Consider the following 22,139-nt stretch of genomic DNA (forward strand, 5'->3'; position numbering starts at 1 on the left):
GGGTTGTAAGAATTGGCTTTCATTCACCATGCCACCCACCACGCCGCTTCAGCGTTTCCTTTCTTGAGAACCTGAGTACAACTAAAGTAACAAAGTTCACCAGTGAAGCAATTATCAAACTGGTTGTGCTCAAAAATTTCACTCAGTTTGAATCTCCAGTTTAAAATCAGCCTGGTCTTAAGTAGCTTGTAAGGATTAGTATAGTGTGTTAGGAAGCACTCTGCATGTAATAACTTAGTTTGTTTACTACTTTTTAAAATCAACTTGGTCACATTTTAATTGTTCTTGGTTCCCCACTTATTTCTTTTCTTTTTTTTTTTTTTTTTTTTGAATTAGGTAAAACTTTTATTTTCAAGCTCTTCAAAGATTTCCTTTACAAACACAATGGATCACTCTAAAAGTATCCCAAATTCAATCAACAGCACATAATCCAAGTAAAACACGTGTGACATGAATAAATCCTTTAGCTTGTGATCTTTGCACATGACTTGTTTTTAACCATTTGCAAAGTTCTGTATACAGGTCACATTTTCAACTCTTTTTAAGGACATGAAAAGTATTTTTTTTAAGGACACTAAAAGTACAAGCAAAAGTATAAAGAAACTTCAAAAAAAAGATCAGTTTACATCATATATAAGATGGGGCAACCTAACATAACATTATCCTTTCAAACAAGTCTGATAAGAAACTTCTTTTAAGTTTAGTGTTAAAAATTTTTTTTTCTCATTCAGAAATGAAAATCTCATTTAGAAAACCAGAATATCATTTGATTAGTAAAGCTTGTTCTCCTCTCCCAATTTTATACTTCCTTCTCTTCATTTAGTAATTCTAAATCCCTAAGAACAAATTTTATTATAGTATAAAACTCTTTAGAACAACAAATTATAAATACTCAATTATTTTAGTAAAAATGTTTTCTTCCTAAAATGTAAACATCCAGTAAATAGAACATACATGATATTCCACATATAGCAACACAGTATTTCACTTATGAAAGAGGTGCATTTTAGTATATTTGGTGGTAAGATTTTTGTTTGTCTTAATACAAAATACTTTAGCAAAAGAAATAAGCCATTTATCATTTTAAAATCCTACTCTTTTACTTGGTTTCCTTATTTGAATAGAAAAATCATTAATTTCTGTAGAATTTTGCCTATAGGACCAGACCAGAGAAGGTCTGAAATATCTAAGTCATTTAGAAAACTGTTTACTTGAGACTTGGAGGAATTCATTCATCACTTGGTGCTTGAAGGCATTCTTCAATAAAGTTCTTCCCTACAGTTTTCAGAGTAAAGCACAGGATCTGGGCTCCCTGAAGGGGTTACTTCCAGCTGGGACACCAACCAGCAGGGCATCCTTGCAGGCATTCTGCATGCAGTACTGTTGAAGCTCTGCAGCTGCCTGTGAGACCTTGATCCTCTCCACGCCGGCCTCCAGCTTGAGCTGCTCCACCAGGCGCTGCAGGGCGCTCACGCTGGCCCCGGAAGACATGGCGGCGACCGTGCTGGCGCGGGGCGGCCGGGCCAGGCTGGGCGGAACGGCGAGACCGAGAGCGGCGCCGCCTCTTTTCTTTTTACCGTATTATTTTTTTCTTTAGCATTCCACTTGTTTGTGTTCATTGAAGTTCTATTCCTTGGAGCTTAGAAGTGAAAATGTTGTAACCTCTGAAGCAATAATGGGATTAGTTGAAGACAAGAAGGGTTTGTTTCAGCACAGCACACAGTTTCAGGTTACAGTCCATTATAGCAGGGATGGCAAAAAGCTGAAGCTGACCACTGATTACATTCAATCCACAGTTAGGAAGCAGATAGATAAATACTAGTGCTCAGCTCTCCTTTTTATACAGTCCAGGGCCACTACCCTGAAACAGTGCCACACACAGTTAAGGTCTTCCCACCTCATCTAAGCTAATCAAGGTGATCATCACAGGCATGCACAAAGGCCATCATAACCTAGATAACCCTCACAGATGATTTTGGGTCTTGTTAAGTTGACACACAATATTTTCAAGTTGATGCCAGAATTGTTTTTCTACTTTTGCCACCCCCACTTCTGTATTCCATAATTGCAAAGAATACAGGCCTTAAGTTTTCCTTCTTCCTTTTATAGGGAAACCAAGGCACATATTGTTCACCAAGAGACAGTTTAGACTCCAAGCTGTCCCTGTCCCGCTGCCTCTGGGAGCAGTAATCAAACTAAAGCTCCCAGAAGTAGTTCTGCTGGGCTCCAAAGGACAGTTGCAAGGTTTCTATGCACTCATTTTGTCCAAACCCATAAAGGCTGACCATGTGGTTCCTGGCCTGCACTGAACATCTGTCATCTAGGGCACTCTTGTAAACTAGCCATGGGGTCTCAGTCAGCTTTCCCTCCCACCATGGAGCTTCCTCTCAGGACTGAAAGCCAAAATAAAAACTGCCATCCCATCAGCTGCTGCTTGTGCTCAGCAGTGCTTTCTCCCAGCAGCGTAAAGGTAACTGCAACATAGAAAGTAACATAGAAAACATGAGAAAGAACTTGGGCCCAGTGAGGTACTTATGTGGTCACTTTTCTTGGGGATATGTAAACAAACGTCTTCACCCCAGAGAGGGCACTGATAACTGACCAAAGAAACAGTTCTGTCCAATCTAGCTTAGTGAACCAGTGAGTTGATTGGCGTTGCTTACAAGAGTATGGTTGAAAGGTTACTGGAGCGCAAATAACTTAAAGACCGCTGCATGGACGAAAATCCGGCCTCAGGATAGGAGACCACGCATGGAAGCTGTATCCCCGGAGCTCTTCACATGACTTACAGAAGCTCAGCTGGTAGGAGATAGAATGGGCACACCGGGGACTTTGGCCACTGCAAACAAGCTCCAGATGCATGCGACACATCACACATCGGCTTACGTGAGTCCTAGGGAACCAAGCCTGTGTCCTTCGGCTTTGCAGTCAAGGACCTTAACTGCTAAGCCATCTCTCTAGCCCAGGAAAGTCTCTTCTTTTAAGCAGTTCTAACTTCTGATATAATGGCACTTGGCCTTATAGATCTTCATTTCTGAAGTTTCCTGAGACTTCTTTATACCCCAGCAAGCCTCTCCATCATGGAATGTTTCTATTTTGAGGAAATTACAACCAACATGCTTGTAATCCCAGCTTCTCAGGAGGCTGAGGAAGGAGGATTGTTAATTCAGGGCCTGTGTAAGTATGTTACTAAGCCCTTATATCAAAGAAATATAAACGGGGAGTGAATGTGGGCTGCAGATTAGTGGTAAAGTGCCTAGCCTGTGTGAAGCTCTGGGTTCAATCTCCGCAACACTACAAAAAAAAAAAAAAAAAAGGGATGAAAAAGATGTTGAGCATTCAAACTGTCAAGCTGGCAGTTTCAGGGGTCCCCAGGATCCCATTTGGGCTCCATGATGCACTGAAAGGGACTCAGTTATGGTACATGGCAGAGAATCAGTAAAGGGGAAAGAAGGGTCATGGGGCTAATTCCAGGCTCAGGGTTCCATTTGTCCTCTTCTAATATTTAATTCTCTGGAACAGTGTGTGGATGTGTGTCAAAGTGTGCAGGGTGTCATCAACCTGGAAAGCGCCTCTGATGGTGTTCAAAGACTGAGGTCAGTTGTGCACAAGCAACAGCCTGGTAATTTTCCTGTCAGTGGTCAAATGGAAGCCTGACCCAGTGACCCAGGTGGAGAGAAACTGCTAATCATCTGAAGGACAGAAATGGCTTCCCTGAAGCTAACCAAGGGTTTAACTTTGAAATATGCAGAACTTCAACAAGCTGAGTCTACATTAGCAAATACCCCCCAAAAAAGGGAGGGAAGGAGGACTTACTAATTGCTTGGCATAGCTCTGTTAAATATTTCTGCTACAGGGAGGGAGGGATTGCTTAGCAGTTAAGATGTTTGCCTACAAAGCCAAAGGACCCAGGTTCAATTCCCCAGGACCCATGTTAGCCAGATGCACAAGGGGGGCACATGTGTCTAGAGTTCATTTGCAGTGGCTGGAGGCCCTGGCATGCCCATTCTCTCTCTCTGCCTCTTTCTCTGTCACTTTCAAATAAATAAACATAAATGGTGTGCCCATTCTCTCTCTGTCTTTCCCCCTCTTTCTATGTCAAATAAATGAAAATAAAATATTAAAATATTTCATAGCCAGGTGTGGTGGAACACGCCTTTAATCCCAGCACTTGGGAGGCAGAGGTAGGAGGATCACCATTAGTTCAAGGCCACCCTGAGACTGCCTAGTGAATTCCAGGTCAGCCTGGGCTAGAGTGAGGCCCTACTTTGAAAAACCAATAAATAAATAAATAAATAATAATAAATTTTCTTCTGCATTCCTTTTAAAAATATTTTATTGGGCTGGAGAGATGGCTTAGAGGTTAAGTGCTTGCCTGTGAAGCCTAAGGACCCAGTTCGAGGCTCGGTTCCCCAGGACCCACGTTAGCCAGAGGCACAAGGGGGCACATGCGTCTGGAGTTCATTTGCAGTGGCTGGAGGCCCTGGCATGCCCATTCTCTCTCTCTGCCTCTTTCTCTGTCACTTTCAAATAAATAAATAAACATAAAGATATTTTATTAAGAGGCCACTACAAATGAACTCCAGACACTTATGCCACCTTGTGTATCTGGCTTATGTGGGTCCTAGGGAATCAAACCTGGGTCCTTAGGCTTCTTAGGCCATTCTACCTCTGCCTCTCAAGTGCTGGGACTAAAGTTGTGCACCACCAAACCCAGCTGTCCTACATTCTGTTTTTACCAAGGTATGGTCTCACTGTAGCCCAGGCTGACCTGAAATTCACTATGTATTCTCAGGTTGGCCTGAACCCCCAGCCATTCTCCTACCTCTGCCTATCAAGTACTGGGATTAAAGGTGTGCACCACCAAACCCAGCTCTTCTACATTAAAATTTTTTTTTTTACTAACAATTTCCATAATTGTAGACAATAGCCCATGGTCATTCTCTCCCTCCTCCCACCTTATCCTTTGAAACTCCACTCTCTCCATCATACCCCTTCCTTCTCTCAATCAGTCTCTCTTTTATTTTGATGTCATCATCTTTCCTCCTATTATGAGGTCTTGTGTAGGTAGTGTCAGGCACTGTGGGGTTATGGGTATCCAGGCCATTTTGTATCTGGAGAAGTGCATTGTAAGGAGCCCTACCCTTCCTTTGGCTGTTACATTCTTTCTGCCACCTCTTCAGCAATGGACCCTGAGCCTTGGAAGGTGTGATAGAGACATTTCAATGCTGAGCACTCCTCTGTCACTTCTGAGACATCCCAAGGTCACTGCCATCTGAAAAGAGAAGGTTCTCTAACCAAAAGTGAGAGTAGCATTAATATGTTGGTATGAACATTAAGAGGAGTGCTTACTGGGCAGTTTGATGTGCATAGTATATACATTTAGCCAGATAGCAGCAGACATTACACACCCTTTGGGCCCTGTTGTAGGTTTTCAGTATCAGGGATGTATTCCCTCCCATGGAATGTGCCTCCAGTCAAATTAGAGAGTGGCTGGTTTCTCCCATAACAGACATGCCACTATTGTACCTGTTGGCTCATTTGGCCTGGCTGGCCAAATTTTAGGCTTGTAGTGTCCAGAGTTGAGTATCTTCACTGGTGATTTTTCTCTCTCTTCCATTGAACTGCATGCAGTGTAGCTTTTTCCAGCTTTCTGTCAGCTGGTCTACATAGAGATTTTCAGCTCAGCTCCAGCAGGATTTCTCAGTGACTTTGCAGCCCAAGTATGTGGAGTCTTCAGCAATAGGATCTTACCATCTATTCCTGGTGGGAAACAAAGGGCCTCAGCAATGGCCTGTAATGTTTGGGAGTATCAGTGACCTCCCTGGCCAACAACTCACTGGAAGGTATCCCATCCCTGGCACTGAAAATTTTCTAGTAACAATCTATGGCTTCTGACTGTTCTATTGTCCAAAAAGGTAGGTTTCCATATGACTTATCTTTATCCTCTCAGATTTTGACTCCCTCCACCTTTCCTTTACTCAATCTCGTTCCCTGACCTCACTTAGGCATTTTCACCCCTATTAATCTGTTCTACTTAAATATATACAATACTATCCTATTAAGTACCTCCTACCTACCTCCCTTTCTATTCCCTTTATATCCCCTTTCTAACTTACTGGCCTCTGCTACTGAGTTTTATTCTTACTTACATAAAAGTCCAATCATTTTTAGCTAGGATCCACATATAAGAGAACATGTGGGGCTGGAGAGATGGCTTATTGGTTAATTGTTTGCCTGTGAAGCCTAAGGACCCCAGTTCAAGGCTTGATTCCCTAATACCCACATAAGCCAGATGCACAAGGTGGTGCATGCATCTGGAGTTAGTTTACTGTGGCTGGAGGCCCTGTTGCGTTCATATTCTCTCTCTCTCTCTCTCTCTCTCTTTCTCTCTTTCTCTTTCTCTCTCTCTCTCTTTCTGCCTCATTCTCTCTCTGTCTGTTGCTCTCAAATAAAAATAAAAATTTTTCAAAAGAGAGAATATGTGATGTTTGGCTTTCTGAGCCTGGGTTACCTCACTTAGTATAATCCTTTCCAGATCCATCCATTTTCCTGCAACTTCATTTTTTCAATTTCATAATTTCATTTTTCTTTACCACTCAGTAGAACTTCATTGTATAAATGTGCCACATCTTCAATATCCACTCATCAGTTGAAGGACATTTAGGCTGGTTCCATTTCCTAGCTATTGTAAATAGAGCAGTAATAAACATGGTTGGGCAAGTATCTCTAAGGGCATGAAACAAGTCCTTAGGAGATAAGCCTAGGAGGGCTATAGCTGGGTCATATGGTAGATTTATTTTTAGCTGTCTTAGGAACCTCCACACTGATTTCCACAATGGCTGGACCAGATTGCATTCCCACCAACAATGTAGAAGGGTTCTTCTTTATCCACATCCTCGTCAGCATTTAGGTCATTTGTTTTCATGATGGTAGCCAATCTGACAGGAGTGAGATGGAATCTCAAGGTAGCTTTCATCTGCATTTCCCAGAAGGCTAGGGATATAGAACATGGTTTTAGGTGTTTATATGCCATCTATATTTCTTCTTTTGAGAACTCTCTATTTAGTTCCATAGTCCATTTTTTAATTGGATTGTGTGCTTTTTTTTTTTTTTTTTTTTGAGATAGGGTCTCACTCTAGTTCAGGCTGACCTGGAATTCACTATGTAATCTCAGGGTGGCCTTGAACTCACGGTGATGCTCCTACTTCTGCCTCCCGAGTGCTGGGATTAAAAGTGTGCACCACCACACCTGGCTTTATCATTTAGTTTTTTGAGTTCTTTTTATATTTTGAATATTAATTCTCTGTCAGATGTATAGCTGGCAAAGATTTTCTCCCATTCTGTAGGTTGCCTCTTTGCTCTATTCAGTGTCCTTTGCTGTACAAAAGCTTTGTAATTTCATAAGGTCTCAGCAGTTGATGCGTGGTTTTATTTCCTGAGCAATTGGGGTTATATTCAGAAATTCTTTGCCAAGACCAATATGTTGAAGGGCTTCCCTTTTTCCTCTAGCAATTTCAGAGTTTCAGGTCTGATGTTAAGGTCTTTGATCCATTTGGACTTAGTTTTTTTTTTTTTATTTTTATTTTTGTTTATTTTTATTTATTTGAAAGCGACAGACAGAGAGAATGGGTGCACCAGGGCTTCCAGCCACTGCATACTCCAGATGTATGTGCCCCCTTGTGCATCTGGCAAACATGGGTCCTAGGGAATTGAGCCTCAAATCAGGGTCCTTAGGCTTGGCAGGCAAGTGATGAACCGCTAAGCCATCTCTTCAGCCCCATTTGGACTTAATTCTTATGCATGGAAAGAGATAAGGATCTATTTCATCCTTCTGCAGATACATATCCCATTTTCCCAGCACCATTTGCTGAAGAGGATGTCTTTTCTCTAATGAGTATTTTTGTTGAAGATCACATGGTTATAGCTACCTGTTCTATTGATCTACATGTCCACAACCAGTCTCTTACATTCTTTTTTTGGGGGGTGGGGGTTCAAGGTAAAGTCTCACTCTAGCCCAGGCTGACCTGGAATTTACTCTGTATTCTCAGCGTGACCTTGAACACATGGTGATCCTCCTACCTCTGCCTCCCAAGTGCTGGGCTTAAAGGCGTGCACCACCATGCAGGTCTCTTACATTCTTAAAAAAATTTTTTTTTTAATTGAGAGAGAGAGAAAGGGCATACCAGGACCTCCAGCAGCTGCATATGCATTCCAGAAGCATGTGCATCTAGCTTATGTAGATCCTAGGGAATCAAACCTAGGTCCTTTGGCTTTGCAGGCAAGTGCCTGAACTGCTAAGCCTTCTCTGCAGTCCTCTCCTACGTTTTTTTTTTTTTTTTTTTGGGGGGGGGTTATGAGGTAGAGTTTCACTCTTGTCCAGGCTGACCTGGAAATCACTATGTAGTCTCAGGGTGGCCTCGAACTCATGGTGATCCTCCTACCTCAGCCTCCCGAGTGCTGGGATTAAAGGTGTGTGCCACTACGCCTGGCTACTCCTACATTCTTAACAGGCTGGATGACTGACTTCATGTTTTATCATGTTTTCTACAGAGAACAGAAAGCTGGTTCAGTTTTCTAGAAAACTGAATGTTATAAATCATAATTCGTAAAACAGAATTTTAATGTTGATAGCTGAGAGTCAAACAATATGCAACTTCACAAGCCTGTTATTTGTAGTATCACTAAGGGCTATGCTTGAAAACTGTGGGAAGTCTGATTGGTTTTGTTCTCCACAATATTTATTTTATTTATTTTTTGGTTTTTCAAGGTAGGGGCTCACTAGCTCAGGCTGCCCTGGAATTCACTATGTAGTATTAGGGTGGCCTCAAACTTGTGGTGATCCTCTTCTGCCTCATGAGTGCTGGGATTAAAGGCGTGCACCACCATAACCAGCATGATTTCCATTTTAAAATGATAATCAAACATGCTTTAGTTTCACACATAGCTGTATTTACATACATATTTCAGTATTTATATTCCTATGATCAAATATACACAGTTCTGGAGCCCCCCTGGGGCTTCTGTAGCGGCCTTGCAGTCAGGTTCGCATTGCTGGTAGAAATCACCCAACCAACAGCAGCTTGCGGGGCAAAAAAAAAAAAAAAAAAAAAAAAAAAAAAGTTTATTTGGGCTTATAGGCTCAAGGGGGAAGCTCCACGATGGCAGGGAAAATGACAGCATGAGCAGAGGGTAGACATCAACCCCTGGCCAACATAAGGTGGATAACAGCAATAGGAGAGTGTGCCAAGTGTGCCAAATACTGGCAAGGGGAAACTGGCTATAACACCCATAAGTTCACCTCCAACAATACACCACCTCCAAGAGGTGTTAATTCCCAAATCTATCAGCTGGGAACCTAGCATTCAGAACACCTAAGTTTGTGGGGGACATCTGCATCAAACCACCACATTCCGCCCTGGCCCCATAGACTATCCATGATGTAAAATGCAATGCATTTAGCCCAACTTTAAAAGTCCCCCCTTTTTTTTTTATCAATCCTAATGATATTAATCCAAGATCTTTTAACTGAGCCATAACACCAAAAACATAGTCCCCCCAAAACCTATAATGGCAAGGAATAACATTTATACTACAAAAGGTGGCATTGGGCATAACAAAGAAATACTCAATCAACACAATATTTAAAACATCCAGGGCAAGCATCAAACTCTGTAGCTTCAAGTCTAACAACTCTAGCCAGTGACAAGTCTTCAAGTCCAATAATTCTAACCAGCAACAAGTCTCTGGAATTCCAGTTCCTCGCCTTCAGCGAGGCTACTCACAGTCCTGGTAAACTTCATCCAGGGCCAGCCACTTTCCTTGGCAGCCATCTCGTGGTCCTGGCAACTCCACTGGGTCTACACTGCAACCTATGGTTCATCCTCATGGCCCCATGGGGTCTCCATGCAGGCATCCAGCAAACCTGCTTCACACTGCCCATGGCCATTTCCAAAACACAAGACTATGTTGCCAACTCAATGATTCTCTCTTTCCTGCATTTCTTATACTCCACAATACCAGGTAGGGTGCCAATTTGTTAATCCAGGGGGGAATAAAGCAGACTTTGAAGAACAGGACACTCCTTGAGCACTTAGGCCCCTTACAAAGAGTCTACATTATTCCTTTTGCCGCAGTGCAGGTCAGCTGGTCCAATCTCAAAGATTGTAATCTCTCAAACAATTTGCAGGTGGTTGGGCAGCAGTTTAGGCCCAAAGATTTCATTTTTTCTGTGCCATATCCCTCTGCTCACACAAATTCATTTCTATGCAAAGCAACCCTGCACAACTTCTCAGGGAATGGCCATGTCAGCAAGCTTCTCACACAACCTGCTAGCCCAGTCCAAGCAAAGCTCTCTCACCCTCATAAGCCAAACCTCACAGTCCACAGTTCTTACTGCATTCAGACCTTTCAACTCTGACCAGAACAGTTCACCAAGCTGTACTTAAAACACTGCCAAGTGTCTCTTAGTGCAAGGTTTCAAATCCTGCCACATTCCTCTTGAAAATCAGCTCCAAAAGGCCAAAGCCACACAGTCAGGTGTCTAGCAGCAATCCCATTCCTCAGGACCACTTTACTGTTGCAGTCAGGTTTGCATTGCTGGTAGAAATTACCCAATCAAGAGCAGCTTGTGGGAAAAAAGGTTTATTTTGGCTTACAGACTTGAGAGGAAGCTCCACGATAGCAGGGAAAAATGATGGCATGAGCAGAGGGTGGGCATCACCCCCTGGCCAAAATAAGGTGGACAATAGCAACAGAAGAGTGTGCCAAACACTGGCATGGGGAAACTGGCTATAACACCCATAAGCCCACCCCCAACAACGCACTCCCTCCAGGAGGTGTTAAGTCCCAAATCTCCATCAGCTGGGAACCTAGCATTGAGAACACATAAGTTTATGGGGGACACCTGAATCAAACAACCACAGGGTCTCATGTAGCTCAGGCTGGCCTCCAACTTGTTGCATAGCCAAGACTGACCCTGAATTCCTGATTCTTTGGCCTCTTCCTCCCACGTGCTGGGAAGGAGCTTTTTATTATTTGTGGGGTGAATTTTGTAAGACTCAAATATGGATTCATCTTGTATGTCTGATAGAATTTTAGTAAGCAAGATTGATAAAGTTCAGTGAATAGTTGAATAATAGTATGCTTTCATTTTTAACAGATAACAAACAAACTATGGGTACTAAAGGCAACTATTATGCAAAGTGTAGTGACTCATACAGGAATAATTTCAACAACTAGGAAAGCATAATACATTGTGGAATAGGGAGAATTTTTAATTTAATTTTTTTAATCATTTTTATTTATTTATTTATTTGAAAGTGACAGAGAGAGAAAGAGGCAGATAGAGACAGAGAGAGAATGGGCACACCAGGGCCTCCAGCCACTGTAAATGAACTCAAGATGCATGCGCCCCCTTGTGCATCTGGCTAACATGGGTCCTGGGGAATCGAGCCTCGAACCGGGGTCCTTAGGCTTCACAAGGAAGGGGTTAACCGCTAAGCCATCTCTCCAGCCCTAATTTTATTTTTTATTTTATTTTTTATTTATTTATTTGAGAGCGACAGACACAGAGAGAAAGACAGATAGAAGGAGAGAGAGAGAATGGGCGCGCCAGGGCTTCCAGCCTCTGCAAACGAACTCCAGATGCATGCGCCCCCTTGGGCATCTGGCTAACGTGGGACCTGGGGAAACGAGCCTTGAACCGGGGTCCTTAGGCTTCACAGGCAAGCGCTTAACCGCTAAGCCATCTCTCCAGCCCCTAATTTTATTTTTTAAGTACTTTTTCTTTTCTTTTTGGTTTCACTCTAGCCCAGGCTGACCTGGAATTCACTATGTAATCTCAGGGTGGCCTTGAACTCACAAGGATCCTCCTTCCTCTACCTCCCGAGTGCTGGGATTAAAGGCGTGTGCCACCACACCCAGCTTTAAAGTTTGTTTGTTTGTTTTTTAATTTAATTTGTTTATTTGAGAGAGAAAGGGGCAGAAAGAGAATGGGTGTGCCAGGGCCTCCAGCCACTGTAAGCAAACTCCAGATGCATGTCCCCCCCCCCCCTTTGTGCATTTGGCTTATGTGAATACTGGAGAATCGAACTGGGATCCTTCGGCTTTGCAGGCAAACGCCTTAACCACTAAGCCATCTATCCAGCCCTTAAATTTTATTTTTGACAACATCACACATATCTGCAATAGATTTTCTAGTAGTTTAATGTATTTTAATAACAAACTTATAGGAAAAGCGCAGGAGACAGACAGCATTAAGAACATGTTCTTGCATGTAGGGTAGCTCAGTTAAAAAAGTATAGTGAATGGATGGAATGTACTGTATGATAAAAATGTTACAAACACCATTTAGGTGTCATCAATAAGAAATTTACTTTAAAAAATCCAAATGCTGGCATTGTCTAGAAAAATTTAACAGATTTATTTATAATTGTTATACAGTTGAACTGTTGAAACTTGTTCACTGAAACATTTTGAATTGCATTAACGCTTTCAATACCAGCATTTATATTAAAAATCCACACACAAATGAAAATGGAGAAACTGCCAGTACCTGATTCTTGTCCCCTAGTTTTGCACTCACAATCATATACTTAGGTACCTTCCGGCACCATGGAGAAAAATATCTAACATTCAGAGCTACTGATAACAGGAACAGAAAGATTTTTTTTTTGAGAGTGAAATGTTTCCCATCATAGTGGAAGCTTAAGCACACTCTCTACATAAGCAGTGTGCTAGCTGGATATCTTTTGGCATAATCATTACATTTTTGGCATGGATCGCACACAGGTTGTTACCTTCAAAAAGGCCAACCAGGCCGGGCGTGGTGGCAGGCCGGGCGTGGTGGCGCACGCCTTTGATCCCAGCTCTCAGGAGGCAGAGGTAGGAGGATCGCCGTGAGTTCAAGGTCACCCTGAGACTGCATAGTGAATTCCAAGTCAGTTTGGACTAGAGTGAGACCCTACCTTGAAAAAATAAAAAAAACAGGCCAATAAGATAGACCTCACTTGCCTCCTGCAAAACACCAACAGTTGCACTATGAAAGTGCAGATCTGTTTTGATGTCCTGAGCAATTTTTTTCGCCAGACTCTGGAAGGGCAGTTTGCGAATCATAAGTTCAGTGGACTAATGAAAGCGTCTAATTTCACTAAGTGCCACAGTACCAGGCCTACAACGATGAGGTTTCTTCACCACTCCAGTAGAGGGCGCACTCTTGCAAGCCGCTATTGTTGCCAGTTATTTCCTGGGCGCTTTACCACCAGAGAACTTGCGGGCAGTCTCTTGTAGGAGCCGTGGTATAGAGCCCTCCTTACCTACCCCACTTCTACCGCTGCAAATTCGGTGAGCTAGAGGCTGCGCTGGCGTTAGAGAGCAGCGGCTGAGAACACAATTGAAAGCTATGCAATAGATTTTGATCATATTCACCCCCAATAAGGTTTTATCCCCCTCTACCTAAACTTTTTTTTTTTTCTTTTTTCTAGGTAGGGTCTCACTCTAGCTCAGACTGACCTGAAACTCACTCTGTAGTTTCAGGGTAGTCTCAAACTCACAGGGATCCTCTTACCTCTGCCTCTCTCTCGAATGCTGGGATTAAAGTCTTGTACCACCACACCCAGCATGTTTAAACTATTTAGAACTTTTCAAAGTATATATTTATATACTTAGTTATGTTACAAAATATGTTTCTGGGGCTGGGGAGGTAGCTCAGTGGTTAAAGGTGCTTGCTTGCAAAGCCTGCCAGCCTGGGTTCGATTTCCTAGGACCAATGGAAAGCTGGATGCAAAGTGGTACACGCATCTGGAGTTGGTTTGCAGTGACCAGGGGCCCTGTTGTATCAATCCACATGTACTCATGCCCGCAAATAAATTAATTTTTTTAGAGTAGGTTTCCAAGCCGGGTGTGGTGGCGCCCTGAGCTTGAGGCCACACTGAGAATACAGGGGAAAAAGTACGTTTCAGTATGGCTTGTTCATGTCTTTTTAGCTTTGATTAACCCTTCTCCCAGTCCACCCTCTCCCCATCTCCCTCATCCCAGGTTTAAATCCACTTCCCATGCCCCCCCCCATTATTCCTGTCAACTTTTGTATCACCTTTCCCTCCTTTTTTTTTTTTTTTCCCAAGGTAGGGTCTCACTCTACCCTAGGTTGACCTGGGATTCACTATGTAGTCTCAGGGTGGCCCTGAACTCTTGGCAATCCTCCTGCCTCTGCCTCCTTAGTGCTGGTATTAAAAGTGTGCACTACTATGCCCCACTTACTCTCTCTCCTTTTAAAGATATAATCCAGCTGGCCTCAAACTTGTGATTCTCCTGCCTCATTCTCTTCAGCAATTGCCATGTGAACCTCTATGGCCACTAATTTGGGGAAAAATATTTTTATTATTTCCAAAGAAGATATATCAAGCATAAAGTTTTTAAATTTTTTAAAACATATTTTATTTTTATATTTTTACGGGGGGGGGATGGAGAAATAGGCATGCCAGGACCTCCAGCCACTGTAAATGAACTCCAAACACATGCACCACCTTGTCTATCTGGCTTATGTGGGTTCTGGGGAGTAGAATCTAGGTACTTAGGCTTCACAAGCAAGCACCTTAATCGCTAAGCCATCACTCCAATCCCTATTTTTTTCTCAATTTTTATTAACATCTTCCATAATTATAAAAAATATCCCATGGTAATACCCACCCTCCCCCCATTTTCCCCTTTGAAATTCCATTCTCCATCATATCCCCCCCCCAACTCGATCAGTCCCTATTTTTTTTATTAAGAACATATTTTAAAAATATTTTTTATTTATCTTTTGAGAGAGAGAATGGGGGCTCCAGAACCTCTAGCCACTGTAAACAAATTCCAGATGCATGCGCCACCTTGAGCATCTGGCTTATGTGGATACCTGGGAATCGAATCTGAGTCCTTAGGCTTTGCAGGTAAGCATATTAACCTCTAAGCCATCTCTCCAGCCCAAGGACACATTTTGTATGGTTCATGTGTTGGTACCATCTTTTCCCTCTTCCCCGTCCCCATTGCAAAGGGGACCGTCCTCAGTGTGGTTGCTGGCATTCCCCATGGGGTTGTGGGTTATGCATTGTGGAAGCAACAGTCAGTTATTTGGGGGAGCAGTGCCTCTGGGCATGACATCTCAACCTGTGACTCTTACAATCTTTCCACCTCCTCTTCCGTAAAATTCCCTGAGCCTTGGTGGGTGAGTTTTAAGTCTGCTTCAGTAATGAGCTCTTAGGAGCCTCTGGATCTCTGCTTTGGTATGTGTTAAGTATCCTCAGCATTTGCTCCTTCACCCTGGCACTGATCATCAGACTGATCAGAGAAGCAGCACTCTTGCTTGTCTCCCCAATTTCTCTGTAGTTTCAGCTGGGCCTTGACTGATAAGCGAGGGATGGTTTATCTCCTCGGGTCTGGCAAGTAAGCACCTTAAACTCTAAGTCATCTCTCTAGCCCCTCTTTCTACCTTCTGGGGAAAAAAACCCCACAAAAAACAGATTGCAGATTTTCCAATGGAGAGTAAAGTCAGCATAGGTTAAACTGGATAAGCGTTATTAATTTATGGAGCATTTGATGGATGTAGCCCCTCTTAGCCAAAGACTAGTGGGAGGTTGACATTGGAGAGCATACATAATCTTTTCTTTCTTTCGTTCGTTCTTTCTTTTTTTGGTTTTTCAAGGTAGGGTCTCACTTTAGCTCAGGCTGACCTGGAATTCACTATGTAGTCTCAGGGTGGCCTCGAACTCCTGCCTCTGCCTCCTGAGTGCTGGGATTAAAAGTGTGTGCCACCTCGCCCAGTTTAATAATCTTTGTCTCCATAGGATTCAGACCTGGTTCCTAGTTCCAGGATACGGGGTTTCTTTCCACTGAAGATCCCTGCCTGCTCACACTGTTGTTGGCCACTTTTCCCCAGTAGCTCATGTAGAGCTTTCCAGCCCTAGATAGGCTAATTGTATAGGGAACGGCTCTCTTCTTGACTCCAGCCAGCTCTGTGGTCTGCACTGGCAGTATATGGTATCTTCAGCAATAGTCTTACCTTTTACTTTAGGCAGGTAATCAAGTGTCAAGCAGAAAATTTTATTTCACTTATTTATTTAAGAGAGAGAGAAAGAGGCAGATAGGTAGAGTGAATAGGCATGTCAGAGTCTCCAGCCACTGCAAACGAACTCCAGACGCAGTGCCACCTTCTGGCTTATGTGAGTACTGGAGAATTGAACCTGGGTCCTTAGGCTTCTCAGGCAAGAGCCTTAATGGGCCAAACCATCTCTCCAGTCCTCTTTTTGTTTTTTAATTTTGAGGCAAGGTCTCACTCAAACACAGGCTGACCTGGAACTCATTCTACCCCAGGCTATCCTAAAATCCATGCTGATCTTTCTCTTTCAGTCTTCCAAGTGCTGGGAGTAAAAGCATGTACTACCACATTTGGCTTAATTGCTGTTGAATTTTTTTATTTTTTTTATTTTTATTTACTTATTTGTTTAATTTTCGAGGTAGGGTCTCACTCTAGCTCAGGCTGGCCTGGAATTTACTCTGTAGTCTCAGGTTGGCCTCAAACTCAAGGCAATCCTTCTACCTCTGCCTCCCAAGTGCTGGGATTAAAGGCGTGTGCCACCATGCCCAGCTTTTTAAAAACTTTTCTTTTTGTGTGTGTTGACAATTTTTATACATGTATATAACTATTTTGATCATTATTCCCTCCCATTATCTTCTCTTGTACCTGCTGCCCTTCACTTGAACATTTCTTCTTCCAAACTAGAATGTCCACGTTGATGCCTTGTCTTTTCATGAGTGTGCGTTTGTGTGTGTGTATGTGAGAGAGAGAGAGAGAGAGAGACCCACTGAGTTTAATTAACGTTGACTGCATGAACATGGGTGGGGAATTATTTACCAGAGCACATGCAACCTACCAGAGGCCTCTATTGTAGTTAGATTTGCACCAGGGCTTCCAGCCACTACAAATGAACTCCAGACGCGTGTGCCCCCTTGTGCATCTGGCTAACGTGGGTCCTGGGGAATCGAGCTTCGAACCGGGGTCCTCAGGCTTCTCAGGCAAGTGCTTAACCGCTAAGCCATCTCTCCAGCCCATATTCTGGGATAACTTTATCTAAAACTTTCACACTAACTGGTTGAATCTCTCCACCCTTTCCTTTAGAACCTGATTCCACAGCTACTACTGTTGTTTACAATACTTACGGTTGAGGTTTTTCTGCGAGCGCAGTGCCTCCTCTGGTTAGCTTCAGCTGCACTCCTTTCAACCAGCACTGTCAAAGAGCGGAAGGAACTTTCTCAGTGCCCGTCCTGCCTTGACTCTTGCTGCTGCGGCTGAATTCTGCTCTTGCACTGCCGCTGCAAGGAGTGACCTGCAAACACGCATAAAACTTTCTGTCACTGTAGCTTTGACTGGGGGAGTTGTTTCTCTTTCTTTCAAGGTAAGGGCTCACTCTGCAACTCACTATGTAGTCCCAGGCTGGCCTCAACCTCATGGTGATCCTCCTACTTCTGCCTCTTGAGTGCACTACCACTCCCAGTAGCTTAAAACATTTTGTTGGCAACTTTCATACATGTACATAATGTATTTGATCATACCCCCCCCCCATTTTTTTTTACCTGTTTTTTTCATGGTAGAGTCTCACTCTAGTCCAGCCTGACCTGGAATTCACTATGTAGTCTCAGGGTGGCCTTGAACTCATGGCAATCCTACTACCTCTGCATCCAGAGCTCTAGTTTTAAAAATATTTTATTTTTATATTTTAGAGAGAAAGAGAGAGAGAATAGGCACGCCAGGGCCTATAGCCATTGCAAATGAATTCCAGATGCATGTGCCACCATGTGCTTATGTGAGATCTAGAAAATCAAACCTGGGTCCTTAGGCTTTGCTGGTAAGTGCCTTACCCACTAAGCCATCTTTCTAGCCCCCTTCTAGTTTTTTGTCCTATTCCCCTACCCCCTCCTACTGAACCCTTTCCTCTTTCCAAGTGGTCTCCTATTTTATTTTAATTTTTAAATATTTTATTTATTTATTTGGGTTTTTTGTTTTGTTTTTATTTTTTTTCTTTATTTATTTGACAGTGACAGACAGAGAGAGAAAGAGGCAGAGGGAAAGAGAGAATGGGGGCGCCAGGGCCTCCAGCCACTGCAAACAAACTCCAGATGCATGCGCCCCCTTGTGCATCTGGCTAACATGGGTCCTGGGGAATCATGCCTTGAACTGGGGTCCTTAGGCTTCCTAGGCAAGCACTTAACCGCTAAGCCATCTCTCCAGCCCTGTTTTGTTTTGTTTTTGTTTTGAGGTGGGGTTTCATTCTATCCCCGGTTGACCTGGAATTCACTATGTAATCTCAGGGTGGCCTTGAACTCACAGCAATCCTCCTACCTCTGCCTCCCAAGTGCTGAGATTAAAGGCATGTACCACCACGCCTGGCTCTTACTTGTTTTATTTTTTTGTTGTTGTTGTTTTGGGTCTTGAAAATATTTTTATTAATTTATTTCACAGAGAAAAAGAGGGTGGGTGAGAGAGAGAGAGAGAGAATGGGTACATCAGGGCCTCCAGCCACTGCAAATGAATTCCAGATGCGTGTGTCCCCTTGTGCATCTGTCTAATGTGGGTCCTGGGGAATCGAACCTGGGTCCTTTGACTTTGCAGGCAAATGCCTTAACCATGAAGTCATTCCTCCAGCCTTGTTTTGGGTTTTAAAAAATATTTATTTATTTATTTGAGAGAGAGAGAGTGCATGCACCAGAAAGAGACAGATAGAGAGAATGGGCACACCAGGACCTTCAGCCACTGCAGACGAACTCCAGAAGCATGTGCCACCTTGTGCATCTGGCTTATGTGGGTCCTGGGGGATCAAACCTGGGTTCTTTGGCTTTTCAGGCAACGACCTTAACCCCTAAGCCATCCCTCCAGCCCTCACACTTGGTTTTTTATGTAGGGTTCACTCTAGTCCAAGCTGATCTGGAATTCACTATGTAGTCTCAGGTTGGCCTCAAACTCACTCTGATCCTCCTACCTCTGCCTCTCAAGTGTTGGGATTAAAGGTGTGTGCCACCACACCTGGCTCTATTTATTTATTAGAGAGAGAATAGGTTCACCATTGCCTCATAGCAAACAAACTTCAGATGCATGTGCCATCATGCACATTTGGCTTATGTGGGTTCTGGGGAATCAAACCTGGGTTCTTAGGCTATGCAGGCAAGCACTTTAACCACTAAGCCATCGCTCCAGCCCTAGTCTCCTATTTTGATATCTTTTTTTTTTTCCCTTACTCCACCATTTCTGATGACATGATATGCCCACTATTTCATAGGTAATGACAGATACTGAGAGATTATGAGTGCAACAACCATGTCCAAAAGGCGGTGTTCCAAAGCACTCCTTTCCACCCAATGAAATCTTCATTTTTCCCACTTATGCAGTGTTCCCTGAGCCTTGATGGGGTGTAATCAACATGTCTCCTTGGGTGCTGAACACTTAGCTGTCACTCCTCAGCAATGTGATGAATACTGAATGTCCCAAGCCATTATCACCATGTACAAAAAGAATCTCTGACAGAAATGAGAGCAACACTAAGCTATGCATGTAAACATAAATATTAGGAGGGCAGCTTGATGGACACGGCATTATCAAGTAAGCCAAACAACAGAGCAGCTTCCCTCCTAGGGTGTATGGCCTCCTCAACCACAGGCTTTTGATTAGCTTTTCCATACCAGCCATGAGTCCATGGAGGCCAGAAGCAGAATGTTGTGGATTGATTATAAAATGTCCTCCATAGTTTCAGGTGTCAGAATGCTTACTCCCCAGTTCATGGCACTGCTTGGGAAGGTTGTGGAGCATTATAGAGGGAGAGCCTTGCTAGGGGATATGTGTCACTGGGGACAGACCGTAAAGTGTTATAGCCCAGCTCCAATTGTCACACAGCGCTCTCTACTGCCTCCATGCTGATGTGAAGATGTGATACTGGCTGTGTGCTCCTTCTATGACTTCTTTGCAATGAAACTTCCCCTCAAAATTATAAGCTAACGGGAGGCAGAAGTAGGAGAATCACCGTGAGTTTGAGGCCAGCCTGAGAATACATAGTGAATTCCAGGCCAGCTTGGTGTATACCAAAACCCTACCTTGAAAAACCAAAATAAGTAAATAAATAAAAATTGAAAGCCAAATTAAATCTTTTCCTTCCAGAAGCCATGAATTCCCTACTGTGCAACAGGCCTCAACCCAATCAGAGAGAAATTGGTTGCTCATGGCATCTCATGAAGCAAAGTATATTCAGCCCAACTTTAAATGTCCCTATAGTCTTTGCATTATAAAAGATAAAAAGGACAGTTTGCGGTGCCTTTAATCCTAGCACTCTTGGGAGGCAGAGGTAAGTGGATTGCTGTGAGTTCAAGACTCCCCTGAGAGGAAATATTAAATTCCAGGTCAGCCTGTGCTAGAGTGAGACCCTACCTTGAAAAAAAAAAAAAAAAGTCTGAAAGAAGTGCGTATATTTTAAACCAAGTTTAAATCAATTAAAAGTCGTCTTCGGGGGCTCCCGCGGTCCGGAGCCCGGGAGAGCGGGGGGATGTGTTTGACCAGGAGGAGGACTAGGCGCTGCTGGCGCGGCGGGAGTGGCGGAGTCACATGCGGAGACGTGAGCAAGAAGAACCCGGGTGGGCAGTGTCACTGGGTGCGCATCTTTCCAGAAGAACCACACGTGACTCACTCACTGTTCATATGCTTAGGAAGGTTACAGAGACGGGGTGGATGCCGGCAAGGCAGCTGCTCTTCAGCACGGCTTCAATCAAGGCTTCAAGGAAGGCGCAGGCGTGGCTTTGAACTATGGACTACTCAGAGGAATGCTGAGTGTCTTGCGCTCCTGGTATCACCTTCATGGTGATAATACAACAGTGATCAGTGCAGTACACGATCTTCTGAACACACTTGGCCAGTGTGAAGAGTATGTGCTCACACATCTGAAGTCAGTCACTCCACAGCCCCAGGTTGGAGATTTACTGGACTCCTCTGAGGACGTGGGTCTTTGTCATGTTCCAGCTGAGGAAAAGGTTGATCAAGCCCAAGATGAACGACTTTGTGGAAATAATGCTGAGTTAAACAAAAACTGTGGCAAGAGTACCCCAGGGACAGATGGCCCACAAGCCCATGCACATTTGGAAAAACCTAGCATCACGTGGATTTTAGAACAGACAACCAATTTAGTTAAACAGCTAGGAGTATCAGCAGATGTGTTACAGCACCTCAGACGACTATAAAAATGGTCACCTCTTTGCTAATGGAAGCAGGGTCCACAGAGAGCATTTTGTTTGTGGATAATACTTCACTGTGTACTTCTCCTATGACCATCTCTCCTGAAAGTGCGAAATATCTGCAGCATCTGCCCTATTAAACGTAATACAAGCCTGAAAAAAAAAGTCATCTTCACTGGACATGTTGGCACTTACCTTTAATCCTAGCACTCGGGAGGCAGAGGTTGAGTTGCTGTGAGTTTGAGGCCAGCCTGAGACTACATAGTGAATTTCAGGTCAGACTGGGCTAGAGCAAGACCCTACCTTGAAACAAAAAAGTACCGCAATAGTCTAAACTTAATGAAACTTGAAAAAGGTGATGAACAGCAAACTGTTGTTTCTATCATTAAGAGACAAAAACGGGCTGGAGAGATAGATCAACAGTTATGGCATTTGCCTGCAGAGCCAATGACCCAGGTTTGATCCCCTAGCATCCATGTAAAACTGATGTGCAAAATGGCACATGCATCTGGAGTTCATTTGCAGTAGCTGGAGGCCCTGGTATGCCCATCTTCTCTATCTCTCCCTGCTTGCCAACAAATAAATAAATAAAAATAATTTTCTAAAAAAAAGAAAAAGTTTGGAGAGATGGCTTAGCAGTTAAGGTGCTTGCCTGCAAAGCCTAAGGACCCAGGTTCGATTCCCCAGGACCCACGTAAGCCACATACACAAGGTGGCGCATGCATCTGGAGTTTGTTTGCAGTGGCTAGAGACCCTTGCATGCCCATTCTCATTCTCTCTCTCAAAAAAGTAAATAAATAAATAAATAAATAAATAAATAAATAAAATATTTTAAAATGCGAGAGAAAAATAAAGGATGGCAATTCAAAGCCAGCATTGGCTGTACTTGGGAG

At 43.4% G+C, this 22,139-nt stretch overlaps 1 protein-coding gene and 1 pseudogene across 1 annotated transcript; one reads left to right on the forward strand and one right to left on the reverse strand.

Annotated features, from left to right (window-relative positions):
- Nucleotides 1-332: 332 nt before the first annotated feature.
- On the reverse strand, nucleotides 333-1,530 carry LOC123458748 (guanine nucleotide-binding protein G(I)/G(S)/G(O) subunit gamma-10). The gene has a single exon (XM_045143909.1). The coding sequence runs from the start codon at nucleotides 1,489-1,491 to the stop codon at nucleotides 1,285-1,287; it is 207 nt and encodes a 68-aa protein (XP_044999844.1). The 5' UTR covers nucleotides 1,492-1,530; the 3' UTR covers nucleotides 333-1,284.
- Nucleotides 1,490-21,252, forward strand: LOC101612061 (annotated as a pseudogene).
- Nucleotides 21,253-22,139: the final 887 nt, after the last annotated feature.

The sequence above is a fragment of the Jaculus jaculus genome, chromosome 2 (assembly GCF_020740685.1).
Source record: "Jaculus jaculus isolate mJacJac1 chromosome 2, mJacJac1.mat.Y.cur, whole genome shotgun sequence".
Classification (NCBI taxonomy): domain Eukaryota; kingdom Metazoa; phylum Chordata; class Mammalia; order Rodentia; family Dipodidae; genus Jaculus; species Jaculus jaculus.